The sequence below is a fragment of the Ovis canadensis genome, chromosome 20 (genome assembly GCF_042477335.2).
Source record: "Ovis canadensis isolate MfBH-ARS-UI-01 breed Bighorn chromosome 20, ARS-UI_OviCan_v2, whole genome shotgun sequence".
NCBI lineage: Eukaryota > Metazoa > Chordata > Mammalia > Artiodactyla > Bovidae > Ovis > Ovis canadensis.
The window spans coordinates 28,147,568-28,173,825 of NC_091264.1; the positions used below are offsets into that span (position 1 = coordinate 28,147,568).

At 53.8% G+C, this 26,258-nt stretch overlaps 1 protein-coding gene across 1 annotated transcript in view; it reads right to left on the reverse strand.

The window, feature by feature from the left end:
* Nucleotides 1-9,884: 9,884 nt before the first annotated feature.
* Nucleotides 9,885-26,258, reverse strand: part of KCNK5 (potassium two pore domain channel subfamily K member 5) — a 41,092-nt gene continuing 24,718 nt past the window's right edge. Inside the window, exons 2-5 of the mRNA XM_069564320.1 lie at nucleotides 16,745-16,856; nucleotides 15,412-15,578; nucleotides 14,915-15,083; nucleotides 9,885-12,469 (exon numbers count right to left, since the gene is read on the reverse strand). Coding sequence (XP_069420421.1) covers nucleotides 11,610-12,469; nucleotides 14,915-15,083; nucleotides 15,412-15,578; nucleotides 16,745-16,856 — 1,308 coding nt within the window. The 3' untranslated portion in view covers nucleotides 9,885-11,609. The remainder of the gene's footprint in view (nucleotides 12,470-14,914; nucleotides 15,084-15,411; nucleotides 15,579-16,744; nucleotides 16,857-26,258) is intronic.

Below are 26,258 nucleotides of genomic sequence, written 5' to 3' on the forward strand. Positions count from 1 at the left end.
AGTTGGCAAGAGAACCAGTAGTATACCATTATGTAATGTGTCCACTGGGCTCCTCCAAGGGATGTCAGTAACCTCAAAAGCCTGGAGAGTATTAACATGTAAAGTAATTAGGAAATGATGCGTTTGGAGTCCTTTCACCTTTGCTCTGCATACAATTTGAGGGTTTCCCAGGTGGCGCTAGTGGTAAAGAATCTGCCTGCCAATGCAGGAGACTCACACAGTTTGATTATATAATTTAATTTTTAATACCATCAGCTTGTAAAATTTCTGAAACTTTAATTACTAGTTCTCATGAGCAGGTATGAATGGGCTCCAGACCCCCTGGGTCAGAACCTTTCCCTTGGAGTGAACAGTTGAGGGTGGGAATGTGAGTGGATGGATACACACACACACACACACACACACACACAAACAGGGTGACCACCTGATGGGTTACTGTCTGCTCCTCATTTCCCCCTCAGTCACCAGCACTAGGTGCTCCAGGCAGCCCACAAGGGACTCAACAGGTACCTGCCCTTTGAATTGAATAGTGTGATGTCAACACTCCAGATGAACAGCTCAGCTGGCCAGAGCTGCAGGTGAAGGAATCTAAGAAGGAGGAGGAAGTTTTAGCTAATTGGAAGTAAACACAGATTTCAATGCAGAATATAAACACAGGCAGGGAGGGATTGGCAGATGATGCCAGAAACACAGAGCAAACCTGCCCTCTGAGATCATCAGCCTGGCATTTCCAGAACCTGAGTATTTCTGAATTTTACTCCACATCTGCAGGGTCAGAACTTTTTTTTTTTTAATATATTTATTTATTTATTCATTTGGCTGTATCAGGTCTTAGTTGAGGCACACCAGGATCTTCACTGTGGCTTGAGGGCTTTTTCTCGTTGTGGTGGGAGGGTTTAGTTGCCCTGCAGCATGTAGAATTGATGCTTTTGAACTGTGGGGCTGAAGAAGACTCTTGAGAGTCCCTTGGACAGCAGCATGATCAAACAAGTCAGTCCTAAAGGAAATCAACCCTGAATATTCATTGGAAAGACTGATGCTGAAGCTGAAGCTCCAATATTTTGGCTACCCGATGAAAGAGCTGACTCATTGGAAAAGACCCTGACACTGGGAAAGATTGAGGGCAAGAGAAGGGGATGACAGAGGATGAGATGGTTGGATGACATCATTGATTCAAAGGACATGAACCTGGGCAAACTCTGGGAGAAGTCAAGCCTGGTGTGCTGCAGTCCATGGGGTCACAAAGAGTCTGACTGAGCAACTGAACAATGTCGGATTTTAGTTCCCTGACCAAGGATTGAACCTGCATCCCCTGCATTGCAAGGTGGATTCTTAACCACTGGACTTCCAGGGAAGTCCCCAGAAGCTCTTGAGACAGAGTCCAGGAATCCTCTGTGACTGCTGGGTAGTCACCACAGGGCTGGGATGTGCTCATTGGTCCTGCAGAGGATGGGGAGCTGGGAGCTGCAGCCAGGGCACCCTCTCTGGATCCCCTGAACCCTGCTCTGGCAGGGGTGTGTGGTACTTACTGGCACAGGCTTTGGGGTCTCAGGTTTGAACCCAGGCTCTGCTTCTAGCTGTGTGACTTTGGGCAGGTTATATACCTACTCTGTGCCTCTGTTTCCAAAGTTCAGTTCAGTCAGTTCAGTCGTTCAGTCATGTCCGACTCTTTGCGACCCCGTGAATCGCAGCACGCCAGGCCTCCCTGTCCATCACCATCTCCCAGAGTTCACTCAGACTCACGTCCATCGAGTCAGTGATGCCATCCAGCCATCTCATCCTCAGTCGTCCCCTTCTCCTCCTGCCCCCAATCCCTCCCAGTATCAGAGTCTTTTCCAATGAGTCAACTCTTCGCATGGGGTGGCCAAAGTACTGGAGTTTCAGCTTTAGCATCATTCCTTCTAAAGAAATCCCAGGGCTGATCTCCTTCAGAATGGACTGGTTGGATCTCCTTGCAGTCCAAGGGACCCTCAAGAGTCTTCTCCAACACCACAGTTCTAAAGCATCAGTTCTTCGGTGCTCAGCCTTCTTCACAGTCCAACTCTCACATCCATACATGACCGCAGGAAAAACCATAGCCTTGACTAGACGGACCTTTGTTGGCAAAGTAATGTCTCTGCTTTTGAATATGCTATCTAGGTTGGTCATAACTTTTCTTCCAAGGAGTAAGCGTCTTTTAATTTCATGGCTGCAATCACCATCTTCAGTGATTTTGGAGCCCCAAAAGATAAAGTCTGACACTGTTTCCACTGTTTCCCCATCTATTTCCCATGAAGTGATGGGACCGGATGCCATGATCTTCGTTTTCTGAATGTTGAGTTTTAGGCCAACTTTTTCGCTCTCCTCTTTCACTTTCATCAAGAGGCTTTTTAGTTCCTCTTCACTTTCTGCCATAAGGGTGGTGTCATCCGCATATAATCCTGACCTCTCAGTGTGGCAGGGATTAAATGTGTTCTGAGGTCACAGGCAAGTAAGCATCCTGTAAATGGCTGAGGTGGCCTATTTAGGATGCAAGGCTAGATGGTAGCAGATCCCAGGCCTCCCAGTATGGTTCAGACATAGCAGAGAGGACAGAAGACCCCAAAGTAGAAGAGACTTCAATATCTTGATGGTAAAAAGCTTTGGTCCTGTTTAAGGAAGGGACCTCCTGGTAAGGAGAGATTGCATGTCAGGGCAGTAGGTGCTGTTTGTGCCCATGTCCAGCTTCCGCAGCTCACTGAGAAAGTTAGTGCGGCTATGGTGGATAGTCTGTACTTGCTGCCCGAACCCCTCCCCAGGGCACCTAGGTGGCTCTCTGCATTCCCACTCCAGGACTTTCTCCAAAACCTGGCAGGAGGTCTCTTAGCCCTGGGGCAAGCCCAGCCTGTGTTCTCATCAGCTACCACTGCATAACTAACCAACCCCAAACATAGAGGTTTGAAACAATACCAATCTTGTATTTGCTCGTGACTTTTTGATTTGGAGAATGGCCAGTCTCTTCCTGCAGCCTCAACTGGGGCAGGAACATCCCAGATAGCTCCTCAGCTGTGCAGATCCCCTCTAGGGCCTGGGTCTCCAGGAACTTGGATTTCTTACCTTGCAGCTGGCTTCCCTGAGAGCATGGAAGGAGAAGCTGCCAGGCCTCTTAACACAGATCACCTTGAGGTATTCTATCAATCAAAACAGCCCAGGGCCAGAACGCATGCAAGTCCACCAATGGACCCCACTTCTTGTTTGGGGAGTGGCAAGGTCAGTCTGCCGAGGACAGTGTGAGATGGTGGTATCATTGGACGGTATGGTGGGCCACATCCAGCCTGTATGGGAGGGAAGTGGAGACTGATATTTCTCGGGCCATACTCCTTTTAAAATTAATTAATTAATTTTAATTGCTATTACTTTACAATATTGTAAAGTATAATATTCCTATACATCAACATGAATTGGCCATAGGCATACATGTGACCCCTCCGTCCTGAAACCCCCTCTCACTTCCCTCCCCACCCGATCCCTCCAGGTTGTCACTTTGGGGGTCCTTGTGTCATACATCAAACTCCCACTGACTGTTTTACATATGGTAATGTATGTTTCAAGACTGTTCTCTCAAATCATCCCACCCTTTCCTTCTCCCACTGTGTCCAAAAGTCTATTCTTTGTGTCTCTTTGCTGCCCTGTACATAGGATTGTTGGTACCATCTTTCTAGATTCCATATATATGCATTAATATATGATATTTGTCTTTCTTTTCCTGACTTACTTCACTCTGTATAATAGGCTCTAGGTTCATCCACCTCATTAGAACTGACTCACATGTGTTCCTTTTTACAGCTGAGTAATATTCCATTGTGTGTATGTACCACAACCGCTTTATCCATTCCTCTAGTGATGGACGTCTAGGTTGCTTCTGTGTCCTAGCTATTGTAAATGGTGCTTCAGTGAACGTTGGGGTACATATGTCTTTTTCAATCATGGTTTTCCCAGGGTGTATGCCCAGTAGGGGGATTGCTAGATCGTATGGCAGTTTTGCTCCTAGTTTTTTAAAGGCTCTGCATGGTGGTTATATCAGTTTGCATCCCCACCAACAGTGTAAGAGTATTCCTTTTTATCCATATTCTCTCCAGCTTCCCTGGTGGCTCAGAGGTTAAAGCGTCTGCCCCCAGTGAGGGAGACCTGGGTTCGATCCCTGAGTCGGGAAGATCCCCTGGAGAAGGAAATGGCAACCCACTCCAGTATTCTTGGCTGGAGAATCCCATGGACGGAGGAGCCTGGAAGGCTACAGTCCATGGGGTCACAAAGAGTCGGACATGACTGAGTGACTGCACCTTCACTTTCACCTTCTCCAGCATTTACTGTTTGTGGACTTTTTAAGGATAGCCATGCTGACGGGTGTGAGATGATACCTCCTTGTAGTTTTGATTTGCATTTCTCTCATAATGAGTCTTGTTGAGCATCTTTTCATGTGTTTATTAGCCATCTACATGTCTTCTTTGGAGAAATGTCTGTTTAGAAATGTCTTCTGCCCACTTTTCAGCTGGGTTGTTTGTTTTTCTGGTATTGAGTTGCATGAGCTGCTTGTATAATTTGGAGATTAATTCTTTGTCAAGTTGTTTTGTTTGCTATTATTTCCTCTCATTCTGAGGGCTGTCTTTTCACCTTGCTTATAGTTTCCTTCGTCCTGCAAAAGCTTTTAAGTTTACTTAGGTCCTTGGGGCCATTCATAACCAACAAAGTTGGGAACTGGTGGGTAAACACAGGTCTCCGGTCCTTTAGAGGGACAATTCTGAGGTGTATTCGGGTTGGGGGGGTCCCAGCAGGATCCAGCCCCAGCCCCGACTGTCTGCAGTGAGACTAGCTCAACAATGCCCCCTTAGTTATCTTGTGCGCTTAAAAAAAAATTTTTTTTTAATTTAGTTTTGGGTGCACTGGGTCTTTGCTGCGACACAGGGACCACTTCTGGTTGTGGTATGCAGGCTTTCATTGCAGTGCCTTTTCTTGTGGCGGTTCTAGGGTGCACAGGTTTGGTAGTTTTGGTGCATGGGCTTAGTTGCCCAGAGGCACACGGGATCTTCTCAGAGCAGGGGGTGAACCTGCATCCCCTGCTACACTGGCAGGTGAACTCCCTGGACCACCACGGAAGGCCTGCCCTGTGCCCTTTCCTATCTTTATCTCCTCTCCCTCTCTGCTACTTCTTCCAACCATCTTCCAGTTCTGTTCTTAGGCCTTGCTCTCCTGGACAACCAAATCCAAACAATAAATTTCCTCATGGGGAAAAAAAAACCCCCTTAAATTGAGCTATAAAATACTATACCTGGCTCCTGGGCTGTTGAGTAATCCCACAGGAAAGGAAGTGAAAGGGCTTTGTAAACTAGGCAGCCCTGAAACCAAGGTGAGGGGTCAGTGTGAGCAGAGGTATTCCCGAGGGAAGCACGGGGACTTGGGGGCTGCTGGCTAGGCTGCCCAGGCCCCATCTTCAGGGAGTGCTGAGCAGAAGGGGCACTACCGCCTTGGACATGATGAGAGGTGAGGACAGAGCAGTGTCAGGGGACGCGAGAGGGGGCATAGACAGAGGGGCTTCCTGGAGTGTGAAGAAGTATAGAGTGCGTCCCTGGCCTGCCTACCAGATTCAGGTGACTCAGCACAATTAGGTGACTCACCAGGCCAACAGAGCTTGTGACAAGGTCCTTCAAGTTCATCCACCCAGGTTTGCAGGGACTCACCCTCTTGGAATCAGCCTCACCTCCTGATTTGGCCTCTGGCCGGGGAAGAGAGGGGCTGTTACAATGGGAGGGTCCAGGATTCTGGTTCCCTCACCCTCCGTTCAGTAAACACTGAAAAGCTGAGCCCTTTTCCATGCCGGTTAGCTTGTGGTTTGGAACCAAGGTGAAGAAGCCACTCCCTCATCTCTCGGAGGCTGCAGAACAGGAGATAGGCAGTTTGAACAGCATTGAAACAGCCAGCTTGCTGAAGGAGGGGCCCTGGGTTCAGGGGAGGGACATCTGACCCAGGATCCAAGTGCAGAGGGGGCAGGGGTGGGGGCCAGTAATGGTGGAACTCTTCTGGGAGAAGCTGAGATCTACCTTTAATCCCATAAGTCTTAGAACGCATCCCTAAGAAATGAAGGGCACTCCCAACAGAGGGCTGTATTAGTGCTGAGTCCTTTCAGTTGTGTCCAACTCTGTATGACCCTGTGGACTGTAGCCTGCCAGGCTTCTCTGTCCATGGGATCCTCCAGGCAAGAATACTGGAGTGGGTTGGCATGGCCTGGGTTGCCATGGACAGAGGAGGCTGGCGGGCTACAGTCCATGGGGCTGCAAAAAGTCAGACACAATTGAACGACTAACATGGAGGACGTGGCAGGGTCAAACAGGGTGGCCTGGCTCATTTGGGAAATTTCGTTATGTCTGAGGCCCAGAGACATGGAGGGGACAGATGAAACCGGAGTGGGAGGCGGTGCCAGGAAGGGCAATGGGAGCCCCGAGGGGTTTATAGCTGGAGATAGGGACTTTCCTCCTGCTCCAGCGGTTCAGACTCCGAGATTCCGGGCTTGGCTTCCAATGCAGGGGGCATGGGTTCGGTTCTGGGTCAGGGGACTAAGATCCCACATGTTGTGCAGTGTGGTCCAAAAAAAGGAAAAAATGAAGCAGGAGCTACAAGGGGTCAGATTCGAGTCTGGCTCCAGCCTGCTGGTTGCAGCAATGGCCAAGCAGAGGAGACCAGATAAGGGGGCTCATTAATTCATTTGACAAGGGCTCTGTGGCGCTCAACCAGAGGTCAGGCCCCATGCTGTTGAGGAGGTCCAGGTGAGGGGCTGTAGTGGCTTGGGTGGTGGTCAGGATGGAGCGAAAGGGCAAAGATTTTGGGAGGTTCTCTCACTGCATTATATAGACACAAGCTGGCATCTGACTCCTGGACCAACTGTGTGTGAATCTAAAAACTGGGGACCTGTTATTTCCGGGATGGGCAACTGACAGGCAGGGCTGAGCCCAAGCCTCAGCCTGAGGCCCAAGCCTCTCCCCCAGGAGAGGCAGCCATTTCTGGAGACCCACCCGGAGTGGCCCAGCCCAGCCTGCCTCCTTCCTCCCCCTGCCTCTGCCCCAGGCTCCAGAAAGCTTCCATGCAATCGAGGCTGAGGATAACCTTTCCAGTCAGTGGGTGAAACACAAACATCCCGATTTCGTTTGCTCGGTGCTGGCACGGAGCTAAGGGACTCCTCCAGGGTCACACAGGAGTCAGAAGCCCAGCTGGGATCCAGAGTTCGTGCTTGTTTCGTATTTCTGAGCGCCTCTCCCACTAAGGTTGCAGGATCTTTGAGACCATCTGTTTTCTAGAGGTGTCTCCCCTAGCAGATTAGGAACTTTCCAGAAGGTAGAATGAAGATCGGAAACGCAAGTCAGGGAAGCTGTTTTGCTGCCATTTAATAGTTATTTGGGGCTTCCCAGGTGGTGCTAGTGGTAAAGAATCTGCCTGCCAATGCAGGAGACGTGGGTTTGATCCCTGGGTAGAAGAGATTCCCCTGGAGGAGGGCATGGCAACCCACTCCAATATTCTTGCCTGGAAAATCCCACGGACAGAGGGAGCCTGGTGGGCTATGCTCCATTGGGTTGCAAAGAGTCGAACACGACTGAAGCGACTTAGCACGCACATGCACAACAGATGCTTGAATTTGTGAAAAATCCTGTATTTGCCTCAGTCTCCTCATTTGTAAAATGAGGTTAATGATAATACTACCTATGGTGAGGACTGAAAGATATATGATAGAAGAGACAAGATTTTAAGAGTCTTGGGGGTATGGAGAGGACAGAAATACCAAGCACAGACCATGAAAAACAGCCAGAAATGAGAGCAAGGGGAACTCGACAGTAGGCTCCATGAATGGGATTTTTGTTCATGTTATACGTTGTAGTTTTCCAGGTGCCCAGGACACAGCCTGGTCCAGGATGGGTGTTCAGTGAGCACTAGTTGGAGGAATGAATAGAATTCCTTCTAACAGAATGAATAGAGAGTCCAGGTGTTGCTGGTGGACAGTGGGGTGCTGGCTCAGAACTAGGATGGGAAGGCTTCTGGGAGCAGGTAGGGGAAGGTCCAGGCCTGGAGGGCTGCTGGGAGTAGACATGTACGCTCCAGAACCCATACAACTCCGAGGGTTTGACAATCACCCCCATATCCAGTGTTAAGAGGGGGATTTCCCTGCCAGGATCCTCTCAGCTTCTAAACCATGTCCCTTACCTGCCATCCCCTAGGAGTTCACGGGCACAGTGGTGGTGATGTGTGGGCTATCCCCTCCTCCACACACACGGTACCCCTCCTCAGCCCTTGATGCTTCAGGAATCCCTCCTGGGCCCCACCCTGCAGCTCCAGCTGCTGTCCACCACTTCCTGTTGCTAGAAAGCTCCACTCAGATAGCTCTTGACTCATCTCGGCTAATCACAGTGGCCCAAGACAACTCTGCTCCTTCTATCATCTGTGAGCAACTCTACAAAGCTGTGACGGGTCAAGTCATACTCTGAGAGCCTTTGTGTCCTTCACCGCAAAGGGGGCTAAAAGCCCTGTGCAATGGGAGTGCTTGGAGCCACTTGGGTTGTGGGTGAAGGAGATTTGTGAGATGGCCATGTGCTAAGGTAGTAAATAAAATTGTCATTGGGTTGGCCAGAAAGTTCGTTTGGGCTTTTCCGATATGTTGAGGCTGTAAGGGCCTATAGCAAACCAGAGAAGTGTGTGTATGTGTGTGTGTGTGTGTGTGTGTGTGTGTGAGAGAGAGAGAGAGAGAGAGGGAGAGAGAGAGAGAGAGAGAGAGAGGGAGAGGGAGAGGGAGAGGGAGAGGGAGGGAGGGAGGTGGAGAGATGCTTTGGCAAAGGGATGGATGGTATCAAGTCATTGCAGAACCCGCTGATATTTTAAAGACATGATCCTCTATAAACAGCCACACCCTCATGAAAAATGCGCTTCACTCCTGAAATCACAGAACTTTCCATTTTTCCCAACAGATTCAAACTTCTAACGAACATCCTGTGCAGTGTGGGAAGGGAACCCTGACACTGCCCTGGAAGAGCCCAGTCTCAAACCCACTGGGACCACACACAAAGTCTGCAAATCCTCCTCCTTAAAGCAGCGGTCTCTAACCTTGTTGACACCATGACCACGGAAGACAAGTTTTCCATGGACCTGGGGCGGGGGGGTGGTTTGGGGATGATTCAAGTGCATTACACATATTGTGCATTTTATTTCTATTATTATTCTTACATCAACTCAGACCATCAGACATCAGATTCTGGAGGGTGGGGACCCCTCTCTTAAAGGATGCAGACAGGCCCAACTGAGCCTGTCCTCCTGAGCTCAGAAGGCCTGGTCTCCAGGGTCCTGGCCGAACTCACCTACCTGAACACCCTTTCAGGGGACACCAGACAAGCAATGACAAAGCAGGCGATTGCTCTCTTCTGGTCCTTGGGGCTGCATGGATTTGAGCCCAGGCTCACCATCTATGCAGATTTGCCCAAGTCACTTCTTGGGCTCATTTCCTTGCCTGAAGACGGGGATGTAATCCCTACCTCACGGGACTGTTGTGTTAAGTGTGTAGAACAGGGCCTGGCAGACCGGTGACACCAGCCAGCCACAGTCCCCCCTACTCCTCTCGCCTGATTCCTGACTGCTTCTTGATTCTTGGACGCCTTCTGCGAGGCTCTTCCCTGTCCTCATTTGGGCCTGTCAGCTGTCACCTGCTCCATGAGGCCTGCCCCGGCCACATCTTAAGTAGCCTGCCCCTTCTCCGCCTCCTCACCTCTTTGATTAGTTTGCTCCCTTCCTGATTACTCCAGTTCTCCCCTTGACCCCCAGGCTGTCCTTGGTCCCCTCTGTCTCAGTCCCTCATGGACTGCCCCCCACCTTGTCCCCACAGCACACACCAGGCTGGCTTGTCCATCTCACGTTTTATTGTAAAAATGTTAAAATAAATTACATTTTACATCATTTCCAGTATGTACATACAGTGTGTGTGATTCCAGGACAGCCAGTGACACCCCAGCCAAATGGGGTCAGGACACAGACAAACTCGTTAAAACATTTCACAGAAAGACAGAAGGCCGCTCCTTCCCACCCCGATGCCAGGCAAGCACATCCCTGGGCTAGGGGCCGAGTGGGGTGTGGATACCCACACCCATCACCTTCACTGCTGCGGGTGGATGGGGTTCCGGCCCTCTCTGGCCCAACACCACTGGGGAGGGGCCTGAGGGGCAGAAGGGGTGTTCAGGCGAAACCCAGCATGCAGTCGCCTGCGACTGATGCCCTCCCCCCATTCTGACACCATGACCTTGGCTGAGGTCACCGAGAAAGGTCCGATTGGGTTGAGGGGTAGGAGAGCGAACACCAGACATCCCGACCCTTGGGACCCCACTCTTTCACCTTTCCTCCCCTCTCTGGCTCTGAAGCCAACAAGAGATGTCAGGTATTTAAAAAACAGCAGTTCATTTAACAAAAGAGCAAAATGAAACATGCAGGGCAGAGGCAGCCGGCTCTAGGGTGCATGTCTCGGAGAACCCAAGGATGCTGCCAGTCCCTCGCCAGAAACAGTCTGTGTACAGTTTCACATTATCTTTTTGCTCCCCCCATCGCAAATCCTTTCCTCTCTCACACACACACATGCACGCACACGCATGCACGCACGCACACACACACACACACACACAGCAGCTGGAGGGAGGAGCTGGATTCACATATCTAGCCGTTCCCCACGTGCGAGCCAAGAGCAATCCGGGGAGAGGCGAGGCCCTTATTCTCAGGGAACAGGGAATGAGGAGTCAGCAGGGCAGGAGCCGGGGCAGAATAAGCCCACTCCTGCAGCTCCTGGAGCCCCAGCCTCTCTTTCACTGCTTTCGGCTGCCTGCTGTTGCTTGGCCAAAGGGTGACTGAGGGAACGGGGCGCTGGGCTGGGCTCCGTCCCACTAAGTCCACAAGTGGGACCGTGGGCCACGCCTGGGACTTGCCCTGTTATCAGGAGTGTTTCAGCATCTGCCTTGTTAGCTCCCCACACCTCCCCTAGAAAGACTCTTCCCTCCTGAGGTTTGCAGCAGGGGTTGCCAGGCAGACGAGGTGGGACTGGGGGGCGGTTAAACACAAACCCCAGGCAGGGCCCCGAGGTGCTAAAGTGCCCAGCCCCAAGCCCAGGTTCTCACACCACTCTCACTCTCTCTCCAAGATGCCTGTCTTGGTGCCAGGCACACAGGAGCCCGTTAATACTGGTGAATGCACATGGCCAAGCCCCCAGCCTAAGAGAGCCGTGTGACGGTCTTAACCTAACACAGGACAACGACCCCCGCGGACGCAGGCCTTGCTAGGAGTGGCCCTGCCAGCCCACATGTCTGTGAACCATCAGATACGCCCGCCGTGCTCGGGACAGGTGCCTCCCGCTACCAGGGCACCCATTTCGCTGGGGAACAGAGGCCTGTCCTGGGCACCGTGTCTGACCTGTGGCATCTAGCTGCAGGGGATGAAGGTGAGGGCGGCCCCTGGCCCCCCACTCCCAGTTCCAGGGCTGCGCCCCCCACCAGGGGCCAGGGGCCAGGGGCCAGGGGCCAGCCATGGCAGGATGCCCCAGGCTGAGAAGAGAAGCCCTGGAAGCGGGGTGGGGGGCCGGCCCCCCCTCATGTGCCTTGGGGGCACTTTGCCTTATTGTATTCGTTCATCAGCTGCTCGTAAGGCACGGAGAGCTCCGACTCTGTGCTGGTGAAGGTGGACTCGTCCGAGGAGGGGAACTCGCCCAGGTTCAGGGGCGCCTCAGCTGTGGCCCCCTCCTGGGGCCTCTCCTCGCCGGCTAGGTTGTCCTCCAGCGAGGACTTGGAGGTGTCCTCATCCAACAGGCCAGCCTCCTCGTTCACAAAAGTGATGTCGGCGTTCTGGAAGATCAGTGGGTGGTAGTCCTGGGCATCCCATGGCTCGCCCTCCTCGCTGATGCGGTCCAGCTGGTTAATGAACACCTCGGAGGTGGGGGAGCCCTCCTCGGGGGGTCCAGCCCCGGCCTCCTCTCCACTGGGCCGCGACACGTGTCCTTTGCTCCGCAGTGTCTGGGACACCTCTTCCAAGCTGGGCGCTTGGCTCTTGGAGTAGACCACCAGGGGGGTCAGGGAGGCGGGCAGGGCTGGCAGCCCACCCCCGGGGGGCCCCGGCCCCGGGCCCCGCTCCCCACCGCCGCCGGTTTTCATGGCCTTCTTCCCGATCTGCTTGATGAGGTCGTTGTACGTCTCCTCCTTCTTGGACAGGAAGCTGAAGATGTTGACGTCCTTGGACGCCGCACCGCTCGCCACCCGCAGGGCCTTCCTGGAGTGTGGGGAGCTCTCAAAGGACTCTTTCCGCCGCCGGCGCCGCTTCTTAATGGCCTTGTGCACCTCCACGAACATGCTCACCTTCCAGTTGACAAACAGAGACAGCCAGGCCAGCCCCAGGTAGATCCAGAGCTCCACGAAGTAGCGGTACAGGGCGTGGTAGTTGGCACTGGGGTTCACACCTGCGGGCGGGTCAGGAAGCCCAGAGAATAGGGAGAGGGCCAGCAGGGACCCGGAGACACACCGGGGGCCAGGGCCATGTCACCCGAGACGCGGCTCGAGAGCACAGAGCAGGGATGGGGATACACCAGGAAAAAGAAAGGATGCCTGTGCAGACGCTGACACCCCGTCACCCTGGGGGACCTTGGCCTGGCCACCGTGTGCCTGTCCTGGACCCCAGCCTGGCCTTCCTGCACCGTCGGAAGTTAGGAGAGTGGCTCCCTGGGCTGCAGGAGGCTCGAGGGGGAGGGGTTTGGGGGGTGGGTGGAGACAAGCCGGCACCCAGCTCAGGAACTAAGCCATGAACCTTGGCCTTGCAATGACTCACCAACACACTGATTCACAACACTGTTTTGTGTACTCTTTTGGGTGTATGTGTTACAGTCCCATTAAAACCTACATAGAAATTAAGTGAGAGGGCAGCTGGCATCCTCCTACTGGGCATGGACTCACTCATTTAGCATAAGTGAGGCTGGCGGAGCGGCCTGGGACATCCAAGAGCACAGGTCCCGGCAAGAATACCCTAGACAGTCTTGATTCTCCTTCTGCTGATGTCTGGCTGGCCTCCTGGCTTCCTGTTTCTACCCTCCTCCTCCTGGCTCCTCCTGTGGCCTGTAGGGCTCTGCCCTCTCCGTGCCCTCTCCTTCGAGGCCAGGCTCCAGACCCCTGACCCAGGGAGCCCTCCTGGATTACCCCTCACAGCTCTGGCCACTCCCCCACCCTCCAGGATCGTGGAGATCTCACCTTACATTTCCAGGCATGTTGATCCATATTATTATCTATCCTATGTCCCCCTTCCTGCCCTGAGACTAGGAGTAACTTGTACAAGTAACTGCAGGAAGGGGGCCATTTCTAGAGTGGGGCTCCCTTAGGGCAAGGACTATAAACCTCTCATCAGACTGGAGGGGGTCTGAAGGCAAGGGGCTATCTCCCTAGCAGACAGGAGGTGCTGTTGATCTTGCTTAGGGCTCTGGTCATAAGCAGGTTATGATGATAACCAGGGCCCTACCCTCTGCACATGTGCAGAGCAACTCATCTGATTGTTTAACACCCTGTGATTGGTAGGCGCTATTCCTTTTTGTTTTTTAACCAATTTTACAGATGGGGAAACTGAGGCAAGGGTTTGGCATCTTGCTGGAGCTAAGCAAGTATACTTAAAACATTTTTCTGTGCTTCCCTAATGCAAAGGCTTCTCCTTAGCCTGCTCTGGGCCGCATCAGCTAGACAAAGACAGGATTGTGCCTCCGTCTAAATCTGTCTTCCAGGGCAGCAGGCTCAGATCTGCCAGAGTCAATGCAGCATTCAAGCCTCCCTTGCTTCTCTCGCCCACTCAGCTGCCAGTCCCAGCTTTCCAAGCCTCCATTTACAATGGGGCGGGAGGGCAGTGACCTGTCCCTGCTTCCAAGGAAGGGGGCGGGGAGAGATCAGAGGCCCTGGGGCAGAGGCAGGGGTCAGCGGCCAGGGCAGCAGGCATTGGGGCAAGCACACATCGGCTCAGTAAAGGCGATCGGGGGTTTTTCAGGAAGATTAAGAATCAAGATGTTGTGCAGCCCACAGGCACAAGGACATAAGTGGCTGACAAAGGGGTCAAAGAATCTTATCGCCGCCTGGATTAAGGAGGGGAGGGGTGGGAGGGAGAGTCCGGGCCAGAGGGAGCGGGGCAGCTTGGGAGGAGGCCTTTCTTGTCTTTTAAGCTGCCTGTGGCAAGAGCCAAGTTTCTGGCCTCTGAGTCAAGTGTCCAACACAGCGCCCTCATCACCTGTGAGCGATGGAAGGAGGCAGCTGTGATGCGGAGAAGCCCCTGACTCAGCCCACAGGATCTTGGGGTAACAGACACAAACCTGGCAGGCGGAAGGTCCTGTCTCTAGCCCATAGTGCACCTAAGCCCCTAAGCTCACATGACGGGGGAGAAGAGAGGAAGAGGCCAGACACAAAACACGAACAGAGAAGGAGAGAAAAGCCACCTTCTAAGAAAGGAAAGGGCCTTCCCAGGGGGCACTAGTGGTAAAGAACCCGCCTGCCAGTGCAGGAGACGTAAGACTTGGGTTCCATCCCTGCGTCAGGATGATCCCCTGGAGGAGGGCATGGCAGCCCACTCCAGTATTCCTGCCTGGAGAATCCCATGGACAGAGGGAGCCAGGTGGGCTACAGTCCACGGGGTCACAAAGAGTCAGATAAGGCTGAAGCAGCTCAGCACACATGCAAGAAAGGAGAAGGGAAAATGCCTGCAATGACTCTCCGTCTTGGGCTCCTCCTATAAGCGGCAGGGCCGGGTCAGGACCCCACTGGATGGAGACCCAGAACACTGGACGCCTACCGGGGCCCCCAGGCAAGGACAGCTGAGCTGAAACTGGAGGAGAAGCAGAGGAAGAGAGGGCAGGGAGGCAGGGGCAAGGGGCAGGACTCACCGGCCACGAAGTCGCCGAAGCCGATGGTGGAGATGGTGATGAAGGAGTAGTAGAGGCCCTCGATGTAGTCCCACTCCTCCGTCACCATGAACACGAAGGGCGGGATCACCAGGTGGACCAGCACTCCCCACAGGATGAAGATGGCTGTGCACGTGATCTGCGCCTTGCGCTGAGGGATGGGCAGGGAGACCAAGTCAGACAACGTTTGGGGCGGGGGAGACTGGGGGAACCCAGCAGAGCACCAGCGTGTGCTGAGGAGGTAGCCAGAGGGGAGGCCAGCTGGGCGCCAGGCCTGCAAGGAGGCTCACTGCCCATGGAAAGAGGGGGGTTAGTGACATTCCCAGCCTCACCTGGGAGGGCAGGGGGCTCTGAAATGGCTCGCTTGCCATCTGTCCCGACACTTCCGTATTGGGATCCAGGGATCCTTCCCACCCCAACCACAGTCACTTGCCAGGGTCCTCCCCACCTCTGCCCAGGACCCAGGGATGGAGACATACCAGGCTCACGCCTCTCTTGGTGAGGAACTGGCCCAACCTCTTGGCGCGTCCCCCGAAGAACTTGCCCAGGGCACTGATCCACGTCAGACAGAGCGGCACCCCAAAGAGGCCGTAGAAGACACAGAAGAGGCGCCCGGCGGGGGTCTTGGGGGCCACGTTGCCATAACCTGAGGAAGAAGAGAGTGAGACCAACAGGGCCACAGTGGGTGACGGACCCAGACTCAGGGTGGCCCCCACATCCACCCCCTTCCCCACACACAGCTGGAGGAAAGCCCATTCTCGAAGATCACTTGACATTGATCTAATATCAATACCTAAGCAATGAAATTTTCCTTGACCATGCTATGATCTTGATCATTCACAGCAAATGATGGTATGGGCTACGTCTTCTCCATCAGACTGGGAGCTCCCTGAAGGTGGACTAGGCCTCCACCATTAGTAAGTCCTGTCCTAGTCTGTATGGGACCCTTGTGCAAATTAGAAGGTGTAGGTCAATAGCTTCCCTGGGTAGACACTCCAGAAGCACTGTAGCAGATGGTCGCCGAAGACGGCCATTCATTTCTTTTCTTTGAAAAAAACTCCTTGTTTTATTTTTGACTGTGCTGGGTCTTTGCTGCTGTGCACGCGCTTTCTCTAGTTGCAGTGTGCAGGCTTCTAATTGCGATGGTTTTCCTTTTTGTGGAGCACAGACTCAGTAGTTGTGGCGCATGGGCTTAGCTGCCCCGGGGCATGTGGGATCTTCCCTGACCAGGGATTGAACCATTGCAAGAAAGTGAAAGTGAAAGTCACTCGGTCTTGTCCAACTCTCTGCGACCCCATGGACTGTAGCCTGCCAGGCTTCTCTGTCCATGGAATTCTCCAGGCCAGAATACTGGAGTGGGGAGCCGTTCCATTCCCTTCTCTAGGGATCCCAACCCAGGAATCAAACCCAGGTTTCCCGCATTGCAGGCAGATGCTTCACTGTCGGAGCCAGCAGGGAATAAGTTATATTCTAAACCCCTAACTTCTGGGATGGCTGGTTATCAGTCATAGATAACCAGTGCAGACACCCAGATTGGTGAGTAAGCAGGGGCTGGGGGTTATGCAGTGACTAAACCTGCTTGACCTCCCACATGGCTCTGGCCCTGCTGTGTCCTTTCTACTCCAAGAGCCCAGGTCAGGACTTCTGGAAGAAAACAGTCTCCCACGCATGGCCAGTCACCAAGCACTTACTAAATCTCCAGGGGTGTGTCAAAAGGACAGCGTGCAGCTGGCTCGATTTTAACCCCAACGAGGTCATGTGACCAGAGCTGGGGCATGGGAGAGGGTATCCTGAAGATCTCAGAAGGCTTACCGATGGTGGTGATGACTGTGGCTGCAAAAATCATCGCATTGGGCCAGTTCCAGTTGTTGAAGGTCTGGTTCCCTGTGATGGCCACGCCCTGTCCTGCAGCATCAGATACTATCTAAAAGGAGATATACAGTGAAGATCAGAGAGGAGGTCAGCACTTTATGAACCTCCTTATAAGTATTCTTATTAAATCATCACAATAAGAAAGTGGCAATTATTGTCTTCAATTTATAGGAGATGAAATATTTTATAGAGGATCAGAGAGGTCAAGTAATTTGCCCAAGGACACATAGTTGGGAAGACTATGAATCCCAGTAAACTGAATTCAGTAGCTCTGGAAGATGTCAGAGAACGTGTCTTTCTAACAAGTTTCCAGGTGATGCTGATGTTATGGCCCAAGGACCACACTTTGAGAACCGCGCCAGATTTTATGCCTCTGAAAGAGGGCAGACATGGTACAGAAAAGACAGAAGGACCTCCAGAGAAGTGTGCTACTTCGGGATTGCCCTGGGAGGGACACCCCCCACACACAGGCCCTTCATACCCCGGCCCCCATTGTCAGGGCACCGGCTAAGGTCAGCTCAGAAGCTTGTGGACCCATCTTCTGAGGGTGGACCCATCAGCTGGTCTGGTCATCAAGGTGGTGTGTACTTTTCAGGCTGACTCAAAACCATCATATCAGTTCCCAAGAAGCTCCTGGCCACTTTGGAGAGCAGGTGAGAGGTCACCTGGGGAGGTCTACTGGGAGGCCCAGGGAGAGGTCTTTATTATCTATTCCAGGAACACAGACAGCTGCCAAACCTGTCCACCTAGCCTCCACCCCATCCTTGAGGGTTGCCTCCATTCACTCCACCCACCATCAGTGGGGGCCAGGGCTTCACAAGGCGGCTCCAAGGAAGTGCCAAGATCTGGGGTCCTGGCCCTGCCCCCAGGGAGAGGCCCAGGATGGACCATCCAGCCCAGAAACCAGGAACGCGACAAACTCCCCCTAGAAATCAAGCCTAGGACCGAGGAAAGACAGAGACACGCACGGGAGTAAGAAGGAGACAGGAAAACTGGAGTTCTACCCGTGGCATGATTGAAGTTTGGTGAGAAATGAGAGAAGGGTGGGCTGTCCTGAAGGAGTGTGCTGTTTGAAGCGGCAGAAGGCCAGTGTAAGTGGATCTGCAGACTTTGTCAAGAATTTTCCATGATGACATGCTCATCTGACAGGCTGTCAAACCACACGGCTCACTGCCCTGCCTACCCCCTCCCCACCCGCCCTGCTATTTCCTGCTCATTTCTCTGCAAAGTAGAAAGAGGGTGCCACGGAGCTGGCCAGACGCTTTACACCAGGACGTTCAGATAGGAAAGAGGCCAACTGGTCCATCCGGTTGTAGGTTAACTCAAAAGGTTTCCTAAGCCATGACATCTATGTTCTAAGCAGGAGAATGAAATGTCCCAGGGCCCGGGGTGTAAACAGATGGCAAGGAAAGCAGGACCACTCAGCCGCCTTTGGCTGCAGTCTTTGCTATCTGAGATCCCCATCTTATGGGGGTGGGGGCTGCCGAGAGGAGCGCCGTCCTCAGGAAGCACAGCCCGAGACGGCTGACACTGACCGGGAAATCACAGCATTGGAACCCCACCCCTGGTCAACCCCGTGGAGTCTCGGAGGAACAGGAGAGATGTCAGAAGCTGCCTCCCCACCTCCTTCTCACACAAAAGGAAAGGGTGGACTCTAGAAACTCCAAACTGAACTCTCGCTGACTCCTCTCTGGAGATAGCAGAGCACTTGGCGGATTCAAAGAGGAAGCGGTGGGCACTGGAAGCTGCTAGCACAGGTTCACCAGAGCAAGTCATGCTCAGCTAAGTGCATCTCCCACTCCAAAGAGACTGCAAAGCCTTGAAGTTCGGTGGAATGCAGTCAATCCAGATAGCAGCGAGGCAGCGGAACAGATGGGTGCAAAGATATTCGTGTGGAGAAGACAGAGAAATGCAGGGAGGAACTGGGATTAATCCCGGTCCACATAAAGGCAGACAAACAACCCCAAGAAGTACTGATCATTATCAGTGTGGCCCGAGGTCTCCATCATCGTGCCAAAGACCAGGCCCCTTGAATCTTTTAATCCAGAGCACAGCAAGGAGATAGATGGCTGACCAGTTTCATCTGCAAAAGGTGCAAACCTGGGAACAAGGCTGGGGTGGGAAGACAGCTGACCCACTGCAACGGCACCATCTGGACTGGAAAAATGGGCCCAGGGCGCCTCTGCCAGCTCAGTGGTGAAGAATCCGCCTACCAACGCAGGAGATACAGGTTCAATCCCTGGTCTGGGATGATCCCACACGTCACGGATCGATGAAGCCCTTGTACCTCAGCTACTGTGATCGAGAGCCTGGGACCCCCAACTACTGAGCGCAAGTGCCACAACTATGGAAGCCCAAGAGCTCCAGAGCCCACGCTCCTCAACAAGAGAAGTCACCACCAGGAGAAGCCTGTGCACCACATCCAGAGAGCTGCCCTCGCTCACCGGCACTCGAGACAGGCCTGCACAGGGACAGCAGGTCCAGCACAGCCAAAATAAATAAATAAGTAATCCATTTTCTTTAAGTTGAGATCTAGCTTTAAAAAAAAAAGGGCCCAAACTAACGTCTTTTAAATTTTTCACGTCTTATACTTTGGCTTAGAACAGACTGACCCAAAGGGTCAAAGGGAAAAGGCCTTGGGTTTTAGCTGACCACAACCCAACAAACACTAGGGTGGCTGCCAAAAGAAATACAATCTCGGGCAGTGTCAACACCTTCTCTCTTCAGGGCTGGGAGGCAACCAGCCCACCGCCCTCTGCAGGTCAGGCCACACGCGGGGCACTCTGCTCCACTCCTGGCTGTCAGACTTCACGACATGCTAACCTAGGGGCCAAGGTCCTGGAGGCAACAGCTGTGCATGCGTTGGATAATGAGTTCCGCCGGAATGCACTGCCCTTGGTTAGACATCCATTTCTGATCACAGGAAGTTTAGACCCAGGAAGACCAGTACCCTTCAGGGATACTGAAGGTGTGACTGCAGACGGGGTTCTCAGCTGGGGAGGCAGCACCCTCTGGGAACGTTTGCCAGTGCTGCCTGAGTGGGCGCCTCCCATGTGCTGGGCACCGTTTGGGCACCAGGGAGAGAGCTTCAAGAGAGGACGGAATCCCTGTCCTCTTGCACATCTACTCTCGTGGCTGATGGGATGCTGCTGGCATGAAGTGGGCAGGGACCAGAGAGGTGAGACGCCCTGCGATGCTCAGGACAGCCCCACCGCCATGCCCACACTGTACCCACTGAGCCCCACCGGACTGCCGAAGGTTACCTGTGACTCCGGAACCATTTACTTAAGTGCTGGTGACTCAGTGGTAAAGAATTCGCCTGCAGGAGACACAGATTCAATCCCTGGGTGGGGACGATTCCCCTGGAGAAGGAAATGGCAACCCACTCCAGGATTCTTGTCTGGGAAATCCCATGGACAGAGAAGCCTGGTGGGCTATTGTCCATGGAGCTGCAAAAGAGCTGGACACACCTGAGCGACTAAACAACAATAACAAGGAGACATCACACGTAAGCTGGCAAAACAGGGTAACTGAAGAAGGCATTACTGTTGGGAGCTTTGCAGCAGCAAAGCTGGCTTCTTGCCCTTCACCCCACCAATGGTGTGTCCTTTGGGGCCTCCGTCCTGGGTTATCAGGGAGTCACAGCCCTATGCACAGTCCCCTTCACCCCCATTATCTCTCCACAGTCACCCAGAGAGGGGCGGACAAATGGGGGCATTCCAAAGAGCCCTAAGCCCCCCAGGGCCAGAAGCGCCACTCACCCTTACGACAGTCCAGTGGCAGTAGTTACGTCCACAGGTCAGGTCAGGAGACAGAGGCTGAGAGCTTAACTGGCAGAACTGGGCCAGGTTCTAGACTTTCTCTTGCAAGTCAGCTGGGCTCCTCACCTCCCTCCCTTCCCTGCTCTCCCTGCTCCTGGATGCCCCAAGCTTCTCTGCCCAGGGTTTCCAAGCAGCTGGCCTGCGGATCAGCTTGCCTCCATCCCCATGCAGGGAGATGGAGGATTTCAGTGCTGCTGTGTGTCAGATGCCTCTTGCCGGGGCTTTTATACATATTCCCTGACTGGCTCTTCCCCGAATTTGCCAGACATCACCTGACAGGTGAGGAAAGCGAGGCTTAGGGAGCAGAGGTCCGGATGTGAATTTGGGCAGCCTGCTCCCTGTTCCCACCATGGGTCACTGTGGCTCCAGTCGGAACATCTCACGGATTAAGGTCAGGGGCAGGGTCCCAAAGGCTGGTGGGACCCTCTCCCTCAGAACAGAGAGGCTGACCCAGGACTGAGGTCATCCCTGGGTGAGGAGAGCCATTAGACACATCATCTGGTCCCCCAGGGTTAGGGAAGCTGCTTTCTCGGGAGAAGGTGGACCTTGTTCACGCACAAGATTTAACTTGGCTTCCAGATTCACACAAGACAATATTTTCATTTTCCACATCACCCTAGAGAACGATGGGAGAGGGGGATCCCACAGACAGCCTGGGCCCAGCTCTGGTTTGAGGACAGAATGGAGTTCCATCCCCGCCCCACCCCTGCCCCGCCTGTCATCCTTGCAAAGAAGTGGCTGTGATTTATTGGTGGGGGGTTGGTGGTCACCATGCACCAAACGTTGGGCTGAGCACTTTGTGTGCCTCCAGCCCATTTAATGAGCAAAGAATCCTGCTAGGAAGTCACCATAATTTTTTTCATTTTGCAAACGAGGACCTGAGGCTGAGAGGTTAAGTAAGTAACCTGCTGCTGCTAAGTTGTGTCCGACTCTGTGCGACCCCATAGATGGCAGCCCACCAGGCTCTGCCGTCCCTGGGATTCTCCAGGCAAGAGTACTGGAGTGGGATGCCACTGCCTAAGGGATGCTAAAATCTACGAAGCGGGGTGGGCAGGGGAGCCAGCCGGGATCTGGGTTCTGGCTGCAGGAAGGAGGCCAGTGCATATCTCCACCCCTTTGCACCACCTGGAAAAACAGTGCCCTAAAACCAGCCCATCCACTCAGACAGAGCTCTCTGGGAGGAGACAACTCACACCTCTGCCTAGGCTTCAAGCAACATGCTGCCCTGACTCCACTCTCTCAGAATCTCACTGTCCATGAAGTCTGAGTTCCCTACGGCGCCTCATCCCCCAGGGATCTGGGGTTTCCTGTGCAAAGGTAGCTGCCAGGCACCCCCATCCCGGAGATGCATTCTGCAGAGCTCCAGAAAGGGCCCATCCTGCCCACCTGCGGACATGGGCAGCAGGGCTGAGGTCCAGCCTCCCCTTCATCAGGCCATAAGAGAACACTTTCGGGTGGCAGCCAGCCTGTGGATGGCGGCTACGGGGCACCCACAGGGCTGCTCCCCACCTTGTCTCCAGCTCTGTGTCAGGCCTCACGCTAGGATCACAGAGTCCCTTCCTGGCCACGTAGGATTGACCTCAAGGATGCCAGCCTCTGCTGGACCCACATGTCGGAGGCACCCAAGTGGTTGTCCCTTACCATCCCTGGCTGCATCCGTCCCTAACCCATTCCACCTCCGCTCACTTGGTCCCTCTGGACTGCAAAGAGAACGAGGCCAATGGTCATGTGTGCAAAGCACGTGGAAGAGTAGGAAGAACATGACTGTCTCTCACTTGGCCCTCCTGGCCCACCCCCCCCGCCCCCCGGCCACCTTGGGAGGTAGGGCATGGTTTATTACTCCTTATTTCATAGATTATGATAATTCATATTTGAACAGTAGCTGATATTTGAGCACTTGTTTTACGACAAGCACCAATCAAAGCATTTTAAATCAGCCTGTTGAATGTTTATAACCTTGTAAAGGAGGTTCTCTTCTCTCCATTTACAGCTGAGGCAAACAAGGCACAGAGGCTGAGTAACCTGCAAGGCAGTGGTGGAGCCAGAGCGTGGACCCAGGCCGTCTGGCTCTCAACACCTCTTCTGTCCACAGACGAGGGTGTAGGGTATAGGCTTCTCGGCTACAGGAGTGACCCCAGGTTTCTAGAACACAGTCAGACAAATGCAAAGGAAGTAGCCACAGGAATGCAGAGACTGACTCCCCTAGAAAGAAAGCTCCGTGAGGGCAGGACTTTTATCTGCGGAGCACACATTTATTAAGTGCGTAAGAATGAGGGCATCTTCCCTGACCTCGACTGACTCCCCCTCCCACATCCTTCCTTCAGCTCCTTCTCAGGGTTACTCTGCAGGCAGATCTCATAAACCACCCCGTGGATTATATTGTGCATCAGCAACAAGGTGCACAGCTTTATCTGGCAAGAGGGTGGGAAGCAGAGTCAAACCCCAGTGGAGCTGGTGAGGTCAGGGGAGGGACACAGGGCTGCTGGGACCACAAGCATCCAAGGGTGGAGGGATGGGGGCGGTCACCAGGTTTCGAGAACAGAGGGCAGACCCTGGAGGTCAGGGGTTGGGAAAGGGGTCAGGTGAGGGGGGCAAACAAAAGCCCCCTTGCCCAAGATGGCAGAGCGAGTGGCAGTGGGGCTGGGAGAGTCCCTGGAGTGACTAGAGGGACCGTCCCTCCTGCCAGAAGAGGGGGCCTGCGCCCTCCGAAACTCTTCTGGGAGGCAGTGGGTGTGCGGAGAGCAGGAAGAGGGCTATAAAGGAGGGAGATAGGGTTCTCCAACCAGATCCGTGCCCCCACCCTGGGCAGAGGCTCATGGACACGTGCGGCGGACCTGGGGGTTACTTGGTGGGCAGGGGGTCCTCTCTCAAGTGCCGGCACCGAGTTCCTGTGTAAATCACACACTATCAGCCTTAGTTTCTCCATCGGTCAAAAACAGCACCCACTCTTGAACACACCCCGGAAGCCCTGAATGAAGGTGACTGGAGTCAGGGTCATGACCACACGGTACATGTGGCCTTCAGGAAACCAGCCCCAGCAGTGACCTGACACCCCACTGCAGGCCCACAAAGATAAATCAAAGGGCGTGGAATTTACGTCTCTGCACCTGGAGGCCAGGCCTGGATGAGACCAGCAGGTAGGGGCCCCTGGAGTCAGGAGGCCTGAGGGTTGGGGGGTGTGTCCAGGCTCCCCCCAGGCAGCAGAGGCAGGGAAACAGGCACACCCAGGATGCACCACCGCAGCCCTCAGACAGCCCATCTCTCTGGACCTCTGCCCTCTAGGGGCTCCCAGCCACCCTGGCCGGCCACCTGCACGGCGGAACAAGGACACACGCTGGTCCCCAACCCCGTGCTCACTAAGGTGGGGTGGAGGCCAGGCATGAGGGCGTCTCTTAACCTTTTGTTAAGCCCCCATTAAGACATCCCCCGGCTCCACTGTCAGCCCAATGCCCATCCACCTCCTCGTCTCTGGGCTGGGCTCTTCCTGTACGTCCACGTTTGACTGTGCGTCCATCCTCAGGGAAGGGGGCTGGGGTGGGGTCATGGTCCCACAGGGAGTTTGTGGCAATGGGTCGCGGGGGCAGAGTCTTAACAGAACAGACAGAAGTGGGGATTAGTAAACCTATCATAGGCACTTTTCAGGCAAATAGATGCTGAACAAGTCGGGCTTGTTCAGAACAATGTTTCTCACGTTCTTTGACACTGCAAACTGATGAGCAGATAGAGGAGAGCAGGGGCGGACCCCGGAGCCCACGCACTGGGGCTCCCTGCGGCAGCCTGAGCGGGGGAGAGGCCGGGGTTGGCGGGGCGCAGTGGGTAGAGCTCGCCGTCCAGCTGTGTGGCCCGCCCTCCCTCTGAGGTCTTTCGGGGACTGCCGGCAGACCTACACTATCAGTATCTTGGCGAGAAGGTGAGTATCTGTTAACCTCTTACTCCCAGGACAAATTAGAGGCGTGAAGACGATTATCTGAGCCCTCCATTATCTCCACTCCTCTCACTCGCCCGGGCTCAGGCTGACTCAGCTCCTCAGTTCAGTTCAGTCGCTCAGTCGCGTCCGACTCTTTGCAACCCCATGGACTGCAGCATGCCAGGCCTCCCTGTCCATTGCCAACTCCCGGAGTTTACTCAAACTCATCTCTGTCGAGTCGGTGATGCCATCCAACAATCTCCTCTGTCGTCCCCTTCTCCTCCTGCCTTCAATCCCTCCCAGCATCAGGGTCTTTTCCAGTGAGTCAGTTCTTTGCATCAGCTGGCCAAAATATTGGAGTTTCAGCTTCAGCATCAGTCCTTCCAATGAACACTCAGGACTGATCTCCTTTAGGATAGACTGGTTGGATCTCCTTGCAGTCCAAGGGACTCTCAAGAGTCTTCTCCAACACCATGGCTCAAAAGCATCAAAAGCATCTTCCCCAACAGGGTTGGGGAGGGGTGCTGGGCTAGTCTTCAGAAAAGGTGGATGCCACCCAACCCCTGGGGCAGGGGTTCTCCCCCCACCCAGTGGAACTACCCGGAATTTAAATAAACACAACGCCTAGGCCTCACTCACAGGTATTCCTTGCGGTTGACCTAGGTGCTCAGAAAGCAGTTAGCAAGCTTCAGATTAGTCCCCTTATCTGCTGCCTAAGTGGGGGTGACGTGGGTGCAGGGCTCAGCCTTCCAGCTCCCCAGCCAGGAGGCAAGATGTGCAGGACCCTCCCCGCAGCCCAGGTGGCCAAGTGTGGCTAGGAGGGCAGGATCTGTTTAGGAGCCGGGCATTGGCAGGGGCCCAATGGCGCCACCCTGACACCTGCCTCCCAGCTGTGGGCCCGGCTCACCCCGGCCCTGACTCTCCCAGGCGGGGAACAGGTGCAGAGACGTGGGGGCAGGGCCCTATCTTGTCTCTGTTAAGACTTGACCTGGGCCCTTGCAATGTGGACTTTGTAGACTTGTATTTTGCTTATCTGCATTTTCACTTTTGCTCCAATCCTGCTTATCTGCTTTTTCAGTTTTGCTCCGATGCCTGTTGTTTAGTTGCTCAGTTGTGTCCTACTCCTTGAGACCCCATCGACGGCAGCCTGCAAGGCTCCTCCATCCCTGGGATTTCCCAGGCAAGAATACTGGAGTGTCTTGCCATTTCTGACTCCAGGGGATCTTCCCAGACCAGGGGTTGAGCCCGAGTCTCCTGCATTGGAAGGCAGATTCTTTACCACTGAGTCACCAGGGAAGCCCGCTCCAGTGTCTACCCAAATACCTATCATGTTTTTAGTAGAAAGAAAGTATCAGTCGTTCAGTCATGTCCAACTCTTTGTGACCCCATGGACTGTCGCCTGCCAGGCTCCTCTGTCCATAAAATTCCCCAGGTAAGAAATACAGGAGTAGGAAGCCATTCCCTTCTCCAGGGGATCTTCATGACTTGGGGATCAAACCCAGGTCCCTGGCACAGCAGGCAGATTCTCTGCCATCTGAGCCAGCAGGGGAGCCAAGAAGGAAAGACAAATTGCTGGAGACTTGGTTGGTACACTAGGAAGTTAATGTAGGGTCTGAAGACCTTGGTTCAGTTCAGGTCACTTACTGAGATTCTCCAGGAACCAAGGTTGGCCTAGGACCACAGGGGTCCCCCTGTCTGAGCAGGGGACACTTTTGTATAATTCGTA